Below are 16350 nucleotides of genomic sequence, written 5' to 3'. Positions count from 1 at the left end.
ATCAGGCAGAGGAGACTAAGGGAGGAAATTACATCAGAATTGGCTTCAAAATAGCCACACTTAAAATGGGAAATGCTAAGAAGGATTTTTCTTTTTTCACTGTAGAAAAATCACTAAAATCAAAACATGGACAGTGCAATACATATGTTATGTAAGCAGAGCAAGAATTTATCTACTTATATATACTGTATGTGGTTTTTCTTAGATAGTATGGCTGACGACTACTCTTTAAACATCAGGTATGCAAGTGACAGTTTCTGTCCGGGTTAGACTAGGTCAGACTATAGCATAACCCTCACTGATAAGTAATTACAGCCATAAAACACTTTCCTGTCAGTAAATGGCTTATAAGAGCAGGAAAGAGATACAAAGGGCCAATAATTCATAAATTTGAGCTCTAGCATACTTCAATGAAGGTGTCATTGAGCAGAGACAATGAAACAGTAAGACTTAAAAACTAGATTTAAGTATAAAATAAAACTGTGGGCTATCTAAAAAAGGAATTTTTAGGCAAAGGAGGATGGAAACAATTGTTTTTCTCATCAGTTTATTTTCACCTCGGGTGTCCTTTAAGGGAAAATTCTGATCATTTCTATTGCAGCAAAGTCCCCGGTATCCGGCACCAGTGGGGTTCGCCTGATGGCGGATACATGTCGCTTGAGCAACCGGAGAAAAAAAGCACAAAACCCCCCACCCTTACAAACTCACCAAGTATCCAGCGCTGTCTTCTAACCTTCCTGTTGCTCCTAGCGGATTTCGGGTGTCCTCCATGCATCACTCTCAGCGTGTCACCAGACCCACGTGGGGTCACATGACATGCCGGAAGCCATGCACAGATGCTGGAAAGCAGCTAGGAGCAACAGGAAGGTTAGAAGATGGCAGAGCCAGGACAAGGCCCTGCCGCACCCAAGGCTGAGACACCAAAGTGCGCCCCTCCATCCCTCCCACCCCAGCCATCACACACTGATTGCTGTTAGACTAAGAGGCACCCCAGGGTTCCCAACACCTTCATCTCTAGTTATCTGGCTTGCAGTCACTGCCATGTATCCCACTTTTCTTATTTCTCTCTGCTTCAAACACAATAGTGGAATGATAGCTGAGTGAGTTGTGCGCCCCCTCCTACACTGCGCCCTGAGGCTGGAGCCTCTCTCGCCTCTGCCTTGGCCCCACCCCCGGGGCCCCTACTACACTGCGCCCTGAGGCTGGAGCCTCTCTCGCCTCTGCCTCAGCCCTGCCCCCGGGGCCCCTTCTACACTGCGAAAATAGTCTCATATTTTTATTTTCAGTTACATTGCTTCTTTTCAATAACATTACATCATTATGTCACAGTTGCAGTTTTGAAACCACACTCTGGCCCATATTCAATTACCTTTTTCTCCCGAGCTTTTCCCTAGGAGTTATTTTTTCCTTTACTTTATAAAATAACTTTTCAGCACTTTGTAACAATAAAAGTACCAAAAAGTAATTGTATTTTCTTGCATTTTGGTGGTTTACACGGCATTTTATTGACCATTTTTAAAATATCACCTAGGAGAAAACTCAGGAGAAAAAGTTAACTGCATATGGCCCTCTAAGTTATAAAACAAAGCAGAAATAATGAACTTTCCTGCAGTAAAACCTCATCTCAAGCTCTCTCTTGCTGTTTCTTGGCTGTTTCAGTGCTTCAGATAACAGGGCTGCATTGGGCCCAGTGGGTGGAATAGCTCAGAGAAGCTATTTTGCATAGGTAACAACTGAAGTTTATTAAATCTTCCTGTACTGGAAAACAATATGCGACTCTTTTCTTTGCAACTAATGTTCTATTTCTTAGCTGTACTACACATACAATTAATTATATCATGATCTTATTTTCACTTCAGGTTTGCTTTAATGCCCAATCTAGTAATACCGTTGTACTGTGTGCGAGTATCTTAAAGAGAACCCGAGGCGGAGTTCTGAGAACGTAATCCCCATACAGAGGCTGGGTCTGCCTATACTGCCCAGCCTCTGTTGCTAGTCAGATTCCCCCTAAGCCCCCCTGCACGCTGCGAGACCCCATTAATCACAGCCGCGTGTTGCAGCGCGCTGTGTTTACCTCTGTATAGTCAGTCTCTCCGCTCCCCCACCTCCTGCATCGCTCCGGTCCCCGCCCACGTCCCTTCCCTCGCTGCTGATTGGAGGGAAGGGACGCGGGCGGGGACCGGAGCTCTGCAGGAGGCGGGGGGGAGCGGCGAGACTGACAATACAGAGGTAAACACAGCCCGCACAGCGCGGCTGTGATTAATGGGGTCTCGCAGCGTGCAGGGGGGCCTTAGGGGGAATCTGACTAGCAAGTTAGCAACAGAGGCTGGGATCTATAGGCAGACCCAGCCTCTGTATGGGGATACGTTCTCAGAACCTCACCTCGGGTTCTCTTTAATATCACGAATGCAAGGATAAAGCATTATTCATCATAGCTGATTTCAACACAATATTCTTCTATTTCTGAGTATTTAGACTATCACGAGAATTTAAACATTTAAAATACATGTTAACACATACAAATAAGAAGTATGTTTGTTCCAGAGCCAAATAAGCCATAAATTACTTTTCTCCTACGGGGATGTCACTTACAGTAATTAGTAGAAATCTGATAGAACCGGCAGGTTTTAAACTAGCCGATTCCTCATGGGCGATTCTGAAGGGTTTTGTCTTAAACCGCGTAGCGAATGGCAGTTGCTCTGTCCAACTGCCAAAACAGTTTGCAGCAAGCAGGGAAGTTGGCTAGCATCATTGTAGAAATTATTTTCAGGATATGTCTTTATAAAAAAAAAAAGAAAAAAAAAGCCTTGCTGAGAATCCCCCATGAAGAGATGGACTAGCCCAAAACCTGTTGGTAATGTCAGATTTCTATCTACTGTAAGTGACAGTAACATAGGAGAGAAGTAATTTATGCCTCAATTTATTCTGGAAGAAATGTACTTCTTATTTGTATAGGTTTACATGTACTTTAAATGTTACAATTTGTCGCAATAGTGGTCCTTAAAGCATGCACACATTTCAAACATGTTAAAAAATAACACTAAAGCAGAACAGTATTTCTTCAGCATGAGAAAAACAAGTTAAAAAACAAAAAAACAGAGAAGATGGCACCGCGTTATTGGGACAGAAGGTTTCAGTATTGGTGGCACAGATATGAAACTGGAACACACCCAGCTAATAATCGTTTACCTCATAAAACAACAGGATACAGCTGTATGCCGAGGTCATTATTAGTTCAGATAAGCAGCTCCTCACACAAAATGGCTGCCCTGTGCTTGTTGGTCCACAGACTACCAGTGCAGTGTAAAGCAAGCCATATACACTCATCGATTTCTCTCATTGTTATCTGGGCGATTGATCAAATCAGTGAGAAATCGGTGCAGAATTTGGTCTGATCTATTAACAGATCAAGAGATTTCTGGCCGAAATTGCTTAGGTAGGGCGGGCCGGATGTAAAATTTCAGTTGATCGATGGCGGGTTGGAAGTTCTTTACCAGCAGCGTTTCATTTTGACAACTGACTAAGCTATGCTTACCAGTCCGCCGCACGCAGGGGCGTAACAATAGACCCTGCAAGGGATGGAGCTGCAGGGGGCCCCAGAAGCCAGAGGGGGGCCCATTGGGGGGGAGAAGTTTATTTTCCCTGTCCTGAGAGACTGACAACTAAGGGCATGGGGAGAAAAAGCTTTCTGCTCTCTGCACAATTGTTCTAATGACTGCATCTGCTCAAGCACTGCTAAGGAATCATACAAAGTTTTGCAGACAGAGATTTGTTGACAGACCCTATTCAGTGTGCAGCGGCTCTTCTGTACAGCACCCATCCCTAAACCTATGTACCCCTCTCCAAGTTCTCTGTACTGTAGTGATGCTGGAGAAGGCTGCAGAGTCAGTTCTGCTCCATCAGAGATGGATAGAGTGAGTGTAATAAGCTGAGGCTGGGGGCACACTCGCTTGTCCGTTTTCTTTATGCGTTTTCAGCACACCGTGTGTGTGTGTGTGTCTGTATGTGTGAAAATATGCATGTTTTATCACAGAAGTGAATGTAATTGATAGAGAAAATGCTCTCAGTGCTTCACTGCTGTCTTCTTTATCTGCATGGGGAAAACACATTCAAGTGTGCACTAGCCCATTGATTAGCAGTGGTTCTCAGTTTACCTGTGCAGAAAGCGAGGGGGAAGGGGGGGGGGGGCATCCAAAGTTTCGCAGGGGGGCCCAGTGATTTCTAGTTACGCCCCTTGCCACACGTTCCTTGCCTCTGCTTCTACCGCTTCTCAGGGACAGGAAACCCGAGGAGGGAGATGCAGCGGTACTCTGGCTGCCTCTGTCAGGCCTGTGTGCAGCAGACAAGGTTAATCTACCCCGATAAACTGGCACAAGGTCACCAGTATTGATAATCATCTGCTGCTCAGTCCTTTCCCGGCCTATCATGTAAAGATTTGATTATTTTTGTCCTCTCTGCGGCTAAACAGCTAATAGCGGTGGTGCAGCCGCGTCGGATGACAAGCCCTATTTACCCAATTGTGATTTAATTATACCTCTCTCTAGAATTTATGCCTCACATCGTTGGTTATTTATAGATCGCTTTCATCTATTGCCTGTTATTTATTCTGCTTTTGCCATGGATGGAATCCTGGTTGCTGGGGCCCACTGGCAGTGCTTTTTGGCAAATTGCTGCAATTACTGCAATTTTAAAGGGTTACTAAAGTGTAAAAAAAAAAAAAATCAGTTTAACTTACCTGGGGCTTCTTGCAGCCCCCTGGAGTTATCCTGTGCCAGCGCCGTCCATCTGAGTCCCTCCGGCCAGCAGCGGCGACCCCGAAAAGCTGGCCGGTCTCCACAAGTCGGCAGCTACTGAGCACGCACGGACCCGAGGCCCGCGCACCCTGATCGCACTCCCGCGCCCGGGAGTGCTCTGCGTATGTGCAGTAGCAATTTTCGCATGCTGCTAATGCGCAGAACGATCTCAGCATTAGAAGCGTGGCGAGGAGGCGGATGGGTGGCCAGCTTTTTCGGGGATTGCCGCTGCTGGCAGGAAGGTCTTGGAAGGACGGTGCGGGCATAGAATGACTCTGGGGGGTTGCAAGAATCCCCAGGTAAGTTAAACTAGAACTTTTTTGTTACACTTTAGATTTCCTTTAAACACAATTCCCAGAGCAATCGTTCTCCAGACATTGAGAGTGACCACTCTTAAAATGCTGCTTGCATCACTTTTCAATTGCTCCGCGATTGTAACGCTGCAAGTGAAACCTCCCCCCTAGCGTCCCACTGTTGCAATGCTTTGGCGACACCCAGCAATTGAAAAGCGTTGCACAAGCACTGCCAGTGGGCTCCAGGCTTTAAGGTGGCCACACTCCATACAATTTTTTAAATATCTGTTTAATTTAAGAATTGCAATCAATTTTTCTGACTGATTATAACATTTAAAAAATAGGACCAATGTACCACACAATATATGTTCAATTTTTCCCCAATTATGATAAAGATATTTGGAAATGCTGAGAAAATTGCTAAAGTGTGTATATTAATACACTGACAATCTAACACACACCATACAATTAGAGATGTGGCGAACTGTTCGCTCGGCGAACATCTCTGGAGGTTTTACTACTTCCGGGTCGCTCTGACCTGGAGTAGTACGCCTGCGCCGCCCGGTGGAGCGCATCCTAGATCGCGCTCCTGTTGCCGGGCACTCTCTGCGCATGAGCGTGACGTCGGCGAACGGTTCGGGAACCGTTCGCCACATTTCTACATACAATCTTTAGAAAAATTTAAGAAAATTTTCCATCATTCTTGATCGATAAAAATCGAAAAAAAAAAAAAAAAGGAAACAGGAAATACGATCATATTTTTCAGTCTAATGAAAAAAAAAAGCTTTTGATTTTTTTCGTGAGATCCGATCATATTTATCGAATTGCTGTAAAATTGGATCATTTATTATATCGTGTGTGGCTGCCTTTAGGTTTATCCACACTGAGCGCTGTGCCTTATAGTAAACAGGCCAAAGAAACCCAGAATTGTTGGCATCTCATTGGTTCTAGCAGTGATCATCAGTAAAGTATTCCCCTAACTTCCTTGATGAATCCTTGGGGCAGTGGGAAAAATTGGATTCTCTTGTCTAAGCACCATTGTACTTCACCAAGATACGGCCAATTCCCACTTTGCCCGTCACTGCCACTTTGTAGACGTTATTATGCATAACCACACTTGTTCACACCTTACGTTAAGCTGGACATAAACTGTAAGATTTATGGCAGTTCAGGTAAATGATATCTGCCAGGTATCGAACATTTACCTGGTTTACTAGCTGGCACCAGAGCCGGGAACAAACCTAGGCAGTTGCCTAGGGCCTGGAGAGAGTCTAGGGCAGGCATGGGCAAACTCTGCCCTCCAGCTGTTAAGGAACTACAAATCCCACAATGCCTTTATGAGTCATGACTGTGGCTGTCAGACTCCTGCATTGCATTGTGGGACTTGTAGTTCTTCAACAGTTGGAGGGCCAAGTTTACCCATGGTCTAGGGTCCTGGTGGATGCTAGCTCCCACCAAATCTTACTAAAACAGCTAGGTGACTATCAGCGGTGGGCAAAAACTGCTATTCTTGCCCAAGGCACCATTTCATCTTAATCCATTTTCTACAGAAATCTAACTTAAAGGAATCCTGAAGAAAAAAATTAAACATATAAGATGGTGAATTGTATGTGTTGCATGGATAAGGAATATCAAGGTTGTTGCTAGGTTCCTGGGAGATCCTGGGCACCAAGAGGGATTGAGCGCCGTGGCAAAACATGATCATGTTGCAGAAAGAAGGCGTGGTCATAGGTGGGGCCAAATGTACATGAACATAGCAGTAGTGTAACAAATATATTAAATAGGCAGTATTTCACATAAATAAGCCCCTCACCTGGCTTCTGTCTTGTCTTCGGCTGGCTGACCTGTGTGCTGTTCTCGGCTGGTGGTTATGCTGGGCTTGCTGGTGATACTATGCTATGCTGGCCTGGCTGGTGGTGATGCTGTGCTGGCATAGCTGGCGTTGATGCTGTGGCCTGGCTGGCGGTGATGCTGAGCTGGCCTAGCTTTTCTGGGTGCTAGGCCTGGGGCTTTGCTGGTTGATTTGTTGGGGGCTTTTCTGGAATGGGCAATTTGCTGGGGGCTTTGTTGGGGTGAGGGCTTTGCTGGGCTGGGGACATTTTTGGGCGCTTTGCTGGGCTGGGGGCTTTGCTTGGTTGTACGCTTTGTTGGGCTGCGGCCCGGTAGCTTTGCTTTGCTGGGGGCTGTGCTTTGCATTTGGGCCCTGGGGCTTTGCTTTGCTTGGGGCTTTGCTTTGCTGGGGGCTTTTCTGGGCTGGGGGCTTTGTTATGCTCAGCTGGGGGCTTTGCTTTGCTGGGCTGGGGGCTTTGCTATGCTGCGCTGGGGGCTTTGCTATGCTGAGGGCTTGCTGGGCTGGGGACATTGCTTTGCTGGGAGCTTTGCTGGGCTGAGGGCTTTGCTATGCTGGGCTGGGGGCTTTGCTGGCCACTTTGCTGGGGGCTTTGCTTTGCTGGGCTGGGGGCTTTGCTTTGCTGGGGGCTTTGTTATGCTAGGATGGGGGCTTTGCTATGCTGGGCTGAGGTCTTTGTTATGCTGGGCTGGGGACTTTGCTTTTCTGGGCGCTTTGTTATGCTGGTCTGGGGGGCATTGCTATGCTGGGCTGGACGCCTTGTTATGCTGGGATAGGGGGCTTTGCTTTGCTGCGCTGGGGGCTTTGTTATGCTGCGCTGGGGGCTTTGTAATGCTGGGCTTGGGGGCTTTGCTTGCTGCACTGGGGGCTTTGCTGGGCTGAGCACTTTGCTGGGTGGATGCCGGGAGGGCTAGTTACAGCGCTGGGGAGCTTTGCTATGTTGGGCGCTTTGTTATGCTGGGCTGGGGGGCTTTGCTTTGCTGCGCTGAGGCGCTTTGCTGGACTGGGAGCTTTGCTGTGTGGATGCCTGGAGGGCTAGTTACAGCGCTGGGGAGCTTTGCTATGCTGGGCTGGGGGGCTTTGTTTTGCTGCGCTGAGAGGCTTTGCTGGACTGGGAGCTTTGCTGTGTGGATGCCTGGAGGGCTAGTTACAGCGCTGGGGAGCTTTGCTATGCTGGGCGCTTTGTTATGCTGGGCTGGGGGGCTTTGTTTTGCTGCGCTGAGAGGCTTTGCTAGACTGGGCGCTTTGCTGGGCGGGAGCCATTTGAGCTGGTTGCTGGTTGCAGCACTACAGACCTCAGATTGTGGCGACTGGGGAAGGCAGAGCAGGACGCACATACAGGAAGTGACGTCACTTCCGCATTTAAGTGCGTCCTGTTCTGCCTTCCCCAGTCGCCGCGATCTGAAGTCTGATCATGGCAGGACTGGTTAGCTGGCACACTGCATGGGGAGGGAGGAGGCAGGGCACCTGACCATATTCTATCAGGGGCACCATGGCAACAGGTTCGGGGTAGGTGCCCCGGATAAAAACCCCTAGCGACGCGCCTGAGGACTATTAATAACAAAGAGAAGAGTATCATATTGTTTCCAGTACAGGAAGAGTTCAGAAACTTGACTTGTTATTTATGCAAATGAGCTTCTCTGAGCTCTCCGACCTATTTTGGTCAAATACAGACCTGTTTTCCAAGAGACAGCTTGAGATAAGGTTTTACTGCAGGAGGGTTCAAAGGGTCATTATTTCTGCTTTTTTTTTACTGTACAGGTAGTCCCCGGTTAACGAACGAGATAGGGGACTGTAGGTTCATTCTTAACCTGAATCTGTTCTTAAGTCAGAACATTGTGTCATCTCTGTCCTCTGTACCTCCTCTGTGCCCCCCAGTGCCTCCAGTGTCCCCCTCTCTGTCACCTCTGCCCTCTGTACCTCCTCTGTGCCCCCCTGTGCCTCTAGTGTCCCCCTCTGTGTCACCTCTGCCCTCTGTACCTCCTTTGTGCCCCCCTGTTCCTCCAGTGTCCCCCTCTCTGTCACCTCTGTCCCCTGTACCTCCTCTGTGCCCCCCTGTACCTCCAGTGTCCCCCTCTGTGTCACCTCTGCCCTCTGTACCTCCTCTGTGCCCCCCTGTGCCTCCAGCGTCCCCCTCTGTGTCACTTCTGCCCTCTGTACCTCCTCTGTGCCCCCCTGTGCCTCCAGTGCCCCCCTCTGTGTCACCTCTGTGCCCCCCAGTGCCTCCAGTGTCCCCCTCTCTGTCACCTCTGCCCTCTGTACCTCCTCTGTGCCCCCCTGTGCCTCCAGCGTCCCCCTCTGTGTCACCTCTGCCCTCTGTACCTCCTCTGTGCCCCCCTGTGCCTCCAGTGTCCCCCTCTCTGTCACCTCTGCCCTCTGTACCTCCTCTGTGCCTCCAGTGTCCCCCTCTCTGTCACCTCTGCCCTCTGTACCTCCTCTGTGCCCCCCTGTGCCTCTAGTGTCCCCCTCTCTGTCACCTCTGTCCCCTGTACCTCCTCTGTGCCCCCCAGTGTCTCCAGTGTCCCCCCGTGTCAACTCTGTCCCCTGTATCTCCTCTGTGCCCCCCAGTGCCTCCAGTGTCCCCCCTGTGTCAACTCTGTCCCCTGTACCTCCTCTGTGCTCCCCAGTGCCTCCAGTGCCCCCCTCTCTGTCACCTCTGCCCTCTGTACCTCCTCTGTGCCCCCCTGTGCCTCTAGTGTCCCCCTCTCTGTCACCTCTGCCCTCTGTACCTCCTCTGTGCCCCCCTGTGCCTCTAGTGTCCCCCTCTCTGTCACCTCTGTCCCCTGTACCTCCTCTGTGCCCCCCAGTGCCTCCAGTGTCCCCCCTGTGTCACCTCTGTCCCCTGTACCTCCTCTGTGCCCCCCAGTGCCTCCAGTGTCCCCCTCTCTGTCACCTCTGCACTCTGTACCTCCTCTGTGCCCCCCTGTGCCTCTAGTGTCCCCCTCTGTGTCACCTCTGTCCCTTGTACCTCCTCTGTGCCCCCCAGTGCCTCCAGTGTCTCCCTCTGTGTCACCTCTGCCCTCTGTACCTCCTCTGTGCCCCCCTGTGCCTCCAGCGTCCCCCTCTGTGTCACCTCTGCCCCCTGTACCTCCTCTGTGCCCCCCCTGTGCCTCCAGTGTCCCCCTCTGTGTCACCTCTTCCCTCTGTACCTCCTCTGTGCCCCCCTGTGCCTCCAGTGTCCCCCTCTGTGTCACCTCTGCCCCCTGTACCTCCTCTGTGCCTCCAGTGTCTCCCTCTGTGTTACCTCTGTCCCCTGTACTTCCTCTGTGCCCCCCTGTGCCTCCAGTGTCAACCTCTGTGTCACCTCTGCCCTCTGTACCTCCTCTGTGCCCCCCTGTACCTCCAGTGTCACCCTCTGTGTCACCTCTGCCCTCTGTACCTCCTCTGTGCCCTCCTGGGCCTCCAGTGTCCCCCTCTGTGTCACATCTGCCCTCTGTACCTCCTCTGTGCCTCCAGTGTCCCCCTCTGTACCTCCTCTGTGCCCCCAGTGTCCCCCTCTGTGTCACCTCTGCCATCTGTACCTCCTCTGTGCCCCAGTGCCTCCAGTGTCTCCCTCTGTGTCACCTCTGCCCTCTGTACCTGCTTATACAAGTTTAAAAGCCATTTTTACTTTGAATTTTTTAAAATCGATTTTCTCAAAAACTACAAGTCCAATTTGAAATTTTTTTTTGACTTGTTCCCATGGAAACACTGAATCCAATGCATCCATATCGGCGGGTCGTTCGTAAGTTGAGCGTTCGTAAGTCGGGGACTACATGTATAGCTTAAAGGGACCCCGAGCAGAGGCATACATTTTAAATCTGGATTACCTGGGCCCCAAAAAGCTATATAAGACTCTTTTCTTTACTACTAGTGTTTTATACATTATCTGTACTACACATAGAATTCATTATATCATAAGTTTATTTTCACTTTCTGCTTTAATATTAGCATGGCTGCCGTCACTGACATGTTTGTGCCGCATGATGTAACATAAAACCATCCGCCATCAGGGCCGGCTCTAGACTTTTTGCTGCCCGAGGCAAACTTGTCAGGATGCGCCTCCCCCCAGCCCTCGCCCCATGACCATTTGGAATAATCGCACAGCACACAACAAATTACTCTGTTTTCAGCAAGGGAGCGTATGTAATAACTTGAGACATGGCATGCTACAGCTCAACACAACAACAGACTGGCTGGCTGCAAGTCTGTGACAAACAAACTGCTCACCCTCACCCAGTCAGCCGTCCTCCATTCCTCCTCAGTCAGGACAGCAGTGCCACCTCCTACCTTCTGCTGTGCAAGTCAAGTGAAACACTGCTGCTCTCCTGCCTCCCCCCTCCTCACTCACTGTCAGACTCCTCACACATCACAACAAGCTGCTTTTCCCCAATGCTGCTCTCCTGCCTCCCCCCTCCTCACTCACTGTCAGACTCCTCACACATCACAACAAGCTGCTTTTCCCCAATGCTGCTCTCCTGCCTCCCCCCTCCTCACTCACTGTCAGACTCCTCACACATCACAACAAGCTGCTTTTCCCCAATGCTGCTCTCCTGCCTCCCCCTCCTCACTCACTGTCAGACTCCTCACACAGCACAACAAGCTGCTTTTCCCCAATGCTGCTCTCCTGCCTCCCCTTCCTCACTCACTGTCAGACTCCTCACACAGCACAACAAGCTGCTTTTCCCAATGATGACCTCTTCACCTCTCTCTCTCTCTCTCTCTCGCTTCTCCTCCTACTCTGACTGCATGCTGTAAGTGTAACCACACAGTACAAACATGCTGCCCCTGTAATCTCTGCCAGCTGATGTAAATGTTTCACCTTGCTTCACGAGAGAACCGGCCCTGGCCGCCATCCATTGCATGCCACTCAAACCCTCGATATAGATAACAGCGGCCTTTCGTGACCAATATTCAGTCGATTACATGATTACAAACTGATGGAGCGAGCTCCATCAGTTTGTTTGACTAGTCTTGTAGATTCAACATATCTGTCAAACCTTACATCCCAACTACCGGTAATATAAATATCTCACAGGCAAAATTCACAAAGCCTTTTCACCCCTTTTCCTCTGTTTTTACCTTATCTATATTACATTTTTAAGCTCCCAAAGAGCAAAAATATAATATAATTAAGATAAGAAAAGTAATGTTAAAATGAAGTTAATCAGAAATAGCTTACTTTGAGTGATTATTTTGCTTCTATGTGCTGAAAGGTTATTTTTTAACACTTAGATGATAAATAAGTCATGAAAAGTTTTATGAACAGGGCCCATTGTATGGAGTCCTGTTTTCCACCATGTTGTTTTCTAGGGAGCTCTGCACGCCTCTGTTGGTAGTCATTTTAGATGCAGCCTGATCAGGAGACCTGCCAATTTTTCCGTTTTCTAAAAATTTTTTTAAACCATTATGTGGCCAGCTGCCCCCCAGGTTCACACTATGGCCTCGATTCATTATTGTCTTTGAGATAACTTTTTAAAGTTCGTTAAATTACCGAATTCGAAGTTTATCGATTTCTAGTTGTATTCATCAAGGTTTTTCCACATTCGGTGTGACTTTGATAACAAAGCGGTAATCATTCGGTAACGTGACGATATTTCCGTTTTACAGCGGTAATTTAACACAAGGCCATAAGATTCCCATGGAATTGTGGGTAAAAGGCAGTCCTTTGAACACCACCTAGCAACATTCTGAATAGGGCTTAACACCTGGACCAGGATTCTGGGAGTGGCTTGGGACAATCCCACAATTTGGCCAGCTATGGCTTGATACGAGCCTTTTCTGAAAAAAATGTAGTGCAGCTAGCAAATTAGTTAAATAACCCTGGCACTGCCTGTGTTCTCTTACAAGATGATGTCCTGGTGTAGCAAATAAATCCATTCTCTTGCAAATTGATATGGTTCTAGACCTTATTGTTGCCCTTCTGCGCCTTTGAATCACTCTTAGTTGATACATAACCACTTCAAATGGCTCCATCTTCTCTGTCAGCAATGATCTGACAGGAATAATGACAGAGCAGTGAAGGAGATAACTAATCCTAAATGTAATGCTATCGTAAGAGAACAGAGGCGCCAGCAGGATAAAAGGTAATAAAAATTTTAAAATTTGCTGGGAGGCAGTGGTGGACTTACCTCCGGAAAGCAGACTGAAAATACTGTCTGAATTAAACAAATACATTTATTATTGGTACCCCAAAAGATGCAACGCGTTTCGCAGGCACAGCCCGCTTCATCAGGCAATAAGATAGGGGACAAACAGTAGCTCGTCAGTAGTACGAATGGCACCTCTGTATAAAATTTTTTATTACCTTTTATCCTGCTGGCGCCTCTGTTCTCTTACGATAATACAGTGTCCACCCCTGGTGGAGGGGTGACCTACCCCTACTTTCCTGATCTACAGAGAGCGCCATCTTAATCCTGAGTGAGGACAGGTCTAATCTCCTCACCTGCATCTACAGTGGTTGCCTAAGAGGTAACCCATGTTTGTGAGTATATTCATCTCACACTTACATTTATCCACGGTTTCCAATACATACTACACTATATTGGGCTCTCGTGTCTCCTATTTATCTCTAAATGTAATGCTAAACCACGCCCACTTTCATTTTCATGAATTGCACTTTCTTCCGTTTTATCGCATCATTACCGAATGATTACCGAATGATTGCTAACAGCTGTAGATAACTTTCATGAATCCTGAAATCAACTTATCGAGTTCGGTATTTTACAGAGCTGTCGGTAATTGATTCGCTAAGTCTTGATGAATCGAGGCCTTTGTTTGTTACTTAATTAGAAATCAGGGTCTCTTCCATGAGGGTACCTCAATGCGTTGGAAGAGTCAAGTAGGAAACACTCTGTGTGCAAACTGTTTTGGAAGCCAACATCCTCCATTTTGTTGCATCTGTTTTGAATGTAAGTTGTGAAACCTGTCTATAATTAGGCTCTGCACATCCATGCTGCTGGTCAATCAAATGTAGCCTGCAGGGTTGGTTCTAGCTACAATGGGGCCCTGGGGCAAAAGTAACCTGGGGGCCCCCCTGAACAGGAGCGCTGTAAGAACAGCAGAGGAAATTTTGGCGGAGCCGGCACCACCATAGGCCGTAATAGGAATTACAGCTATAGCAGTGCTCAGCCAGTAATTTGGGCACCTCAATAGACGGCGCCCAAATTACTTTAAAAACTGGTGGCAATAGCTGGCGTCTGAATTACATCTTTCCCCACAATCCACAGCGACCTTTAGGGCTAATATTAATTAACGCCACTGGGACGCAGGAGCAAGGTGAGCCATTTTTCGTCTTTACCCTGCGCCCAAACCTCCCGGAGGTTTAATTATAGGTACTGTGTGCCCTTGAACTTAGACAAGGTGAGTGTGTTCCTGTCCTCAATGCCTCCTTAATGCTGCGGAGGGAGGAGGGAGTGTGTGGGGCTTGGCCACATAATTTAGCAGATGATGGGGACACTTGGGGGCCCCTATGGATTCTGGGGCCCTGGCGCAATTGCCCCCTTTGCCCCTATGGTAGCGCCAGCCCTGTCAGCCTGTCTTCCTGCTGTATAGCGGCCAGTTACTGTTTTCTGCATTAAGCTTCCTAGCAGCCTTGGGAACACTACCTCCTATGGCAGACATATTATACATCATACAAAAGCCCCACCCTCAGTGAATTCACAAAGACAAATGTCTGTGTGTAACCCATGTGCAGCCACGCCCAATCACATCTTCAGCACACCTGTGAGCCAGGAGAGCCATTCAGACGGCAGAGGTAAGCTAGTGGAGGTCGATTGCTGTTAACTCTGTATTATATAGAGATGTTCTGGAGAAATTGTGATTATTTTATGCACACTGGTGTTACTCTAAGTTCACCTTTATAACATGGTCGGAAACATTAACCACTGAAAAAAGACCAACTTCTTCTCAGCCTGCCAAGTAACTGACAACACAAATGTTTTACTTGTGACTACAGGTGCTCTTTATAAAATATGAAGTGACCTGGTTGATGGTGTGCCTCCCACCTTTGATGGTTCTTTGCAGGGTTCGCTGTATAGACTTCGTATCCTCCTGCGCTCCGTCAGTTTGTTGTCGCTGGCGACGGGCTGGTTACACTCCCCTTTGAACATGGCCTTGTAGCTGGTTTCCATGGCCACCCGATCCTCTGGCGGTTTGTACTGGGGCTTGGCCTTGATTGGCTTCACAGGCTTCACATCTGTCCAGGCCCGGAACTCATTCCTGTAAAGAGAAGATATTCAGATTTTAAAATATTATTCTGCCGACATCCTTCTTCTGTACTTCATTACAATCACCTCCTCATATTCCCATAAACAGGACTTTTCAAAAGCTTCGACCCTCCTCTGGAAGTCCATCCCAAAACACATTTGTCACTCTCCAACATTCTAAAACTCACCTTATAAGGCAAACATACAAACTAACCTGGGCTAGCCTGCAGAATGTTGGTTTCTGAGAAGCCAGTGAAAATAATGCCTGGTCTCCCAGAATTCTCTGCTCTGAGAGGAGAATTCCACACAGCTAAACTGCCTAGGCTAACAATCACTGGGAGTACGGGGCTACATACCATTATACAACATTATATACATATAGGAAATGTTTTTTGATATTAAAACCGGGATAATTAATGTAGAAGTGGGAATCCTGAAAATTTTAAAGCATTCTACTATATGTCAATGCAAGGCCTCTTCAAAGTGAACCTGAACTTTTGCACAGGACAGAAGGAGAAACAGAGAAATGCACCCTGTATGTATTTAAAGAGTTTAGCCTGTCTAATCCCCCTTATCTGTGACTAATCACCACTGTAATTTGATTCCTCAGCTGTGTCAGCTGAGTGCCATGGCAGAGAGGCTAACCCTATGTCTGCATCCATGAAAGCAGGAAGGATAATCGGAACGCAATTTTTCTGGACAAAGCAGATGTCAACAGACGCTAGCAGAATCAATGCAGTAGCCTAGGTAGCTTGCCACGTACATTTCACAAGATGCTCACCTGCCGCTGTCCATTCACAGAGGGAGTAAGAGGGGCCCAGAAGTACCGTAGATAAAACTGAGTAGATAAAACATGAGGCTCTGTACCTGGATCTGATATAACTCCGGCACTATATTTGGCCTGAGGAAGTGGGTGTATCACCACGAAGCGCGTTGCCTGTGCTTATTAAAATTCATATTTATATGAACTTTTCGTTATTGAGGTAAGCCACCTCGCTTTTTAACTGTTTTTACCTCAGATTTATCTACTTCTGGGCACCTTTACCCCCTTTGTGGTTTTCACCCTCCTTTGGGAGGGGTGTAGTGTGATACCAAGTGGCTTTGCCATAGTTAGGACTTTTGGTTGTTTTTCCCTAAGAGTGTTACAGCATCCAGCTCCAGCCGGACACTTGAGTCTGCTTTTATAGATTTGCAGGGAAAAAAGGGCGCACAGCTCTAGTGGACTAAAA

At 47.9% G+C, this 16350-nt stretch overlaps 1 protein-coding gene across 1 annotated transcript in view; it reads right to left on the bottom strand.

Moving 5' to 3' along the window:
- MAP6 (microtubule associated protein 6) overlaps positions 1 to 16350 on the bottom strand; it is a 77816-nt gene that overhangs the window by 10642 nt on the left and 50824 nt on the right. The window contains exon 2 of the mRNA XM_068266659.1: positions 14921 to 15134. Within this exon, the coding sequence (XP_068122760.1) occupies positions 14921 to 15134 (214 nt within the window). The remainder of the gene's footprint in view (positions 1 to 14920; positions 15135 to 16350) is intronic.

Source organism: Hyperolius riggenbachi, chromosome 2 (genome assembly GCF_040937935.1).
Source record: "Hyperolius riggenbachi isolate aHypRig1 chromosome 2, aHypRig1.pri, whole genome shotgun sequence".
Classification (NCBI taxonomy): Eukaryota; Metazoa; Chordata; class Amphibia; order Anura; family Hyperoliidae; genus Hyperolius; species Hyperolius riggenbachi.
The sequence above is the reverse complement of the archived record's forward strand: the minus strand, read 5'-3'. Positions and strand labels throughout refer to the sequence as shown.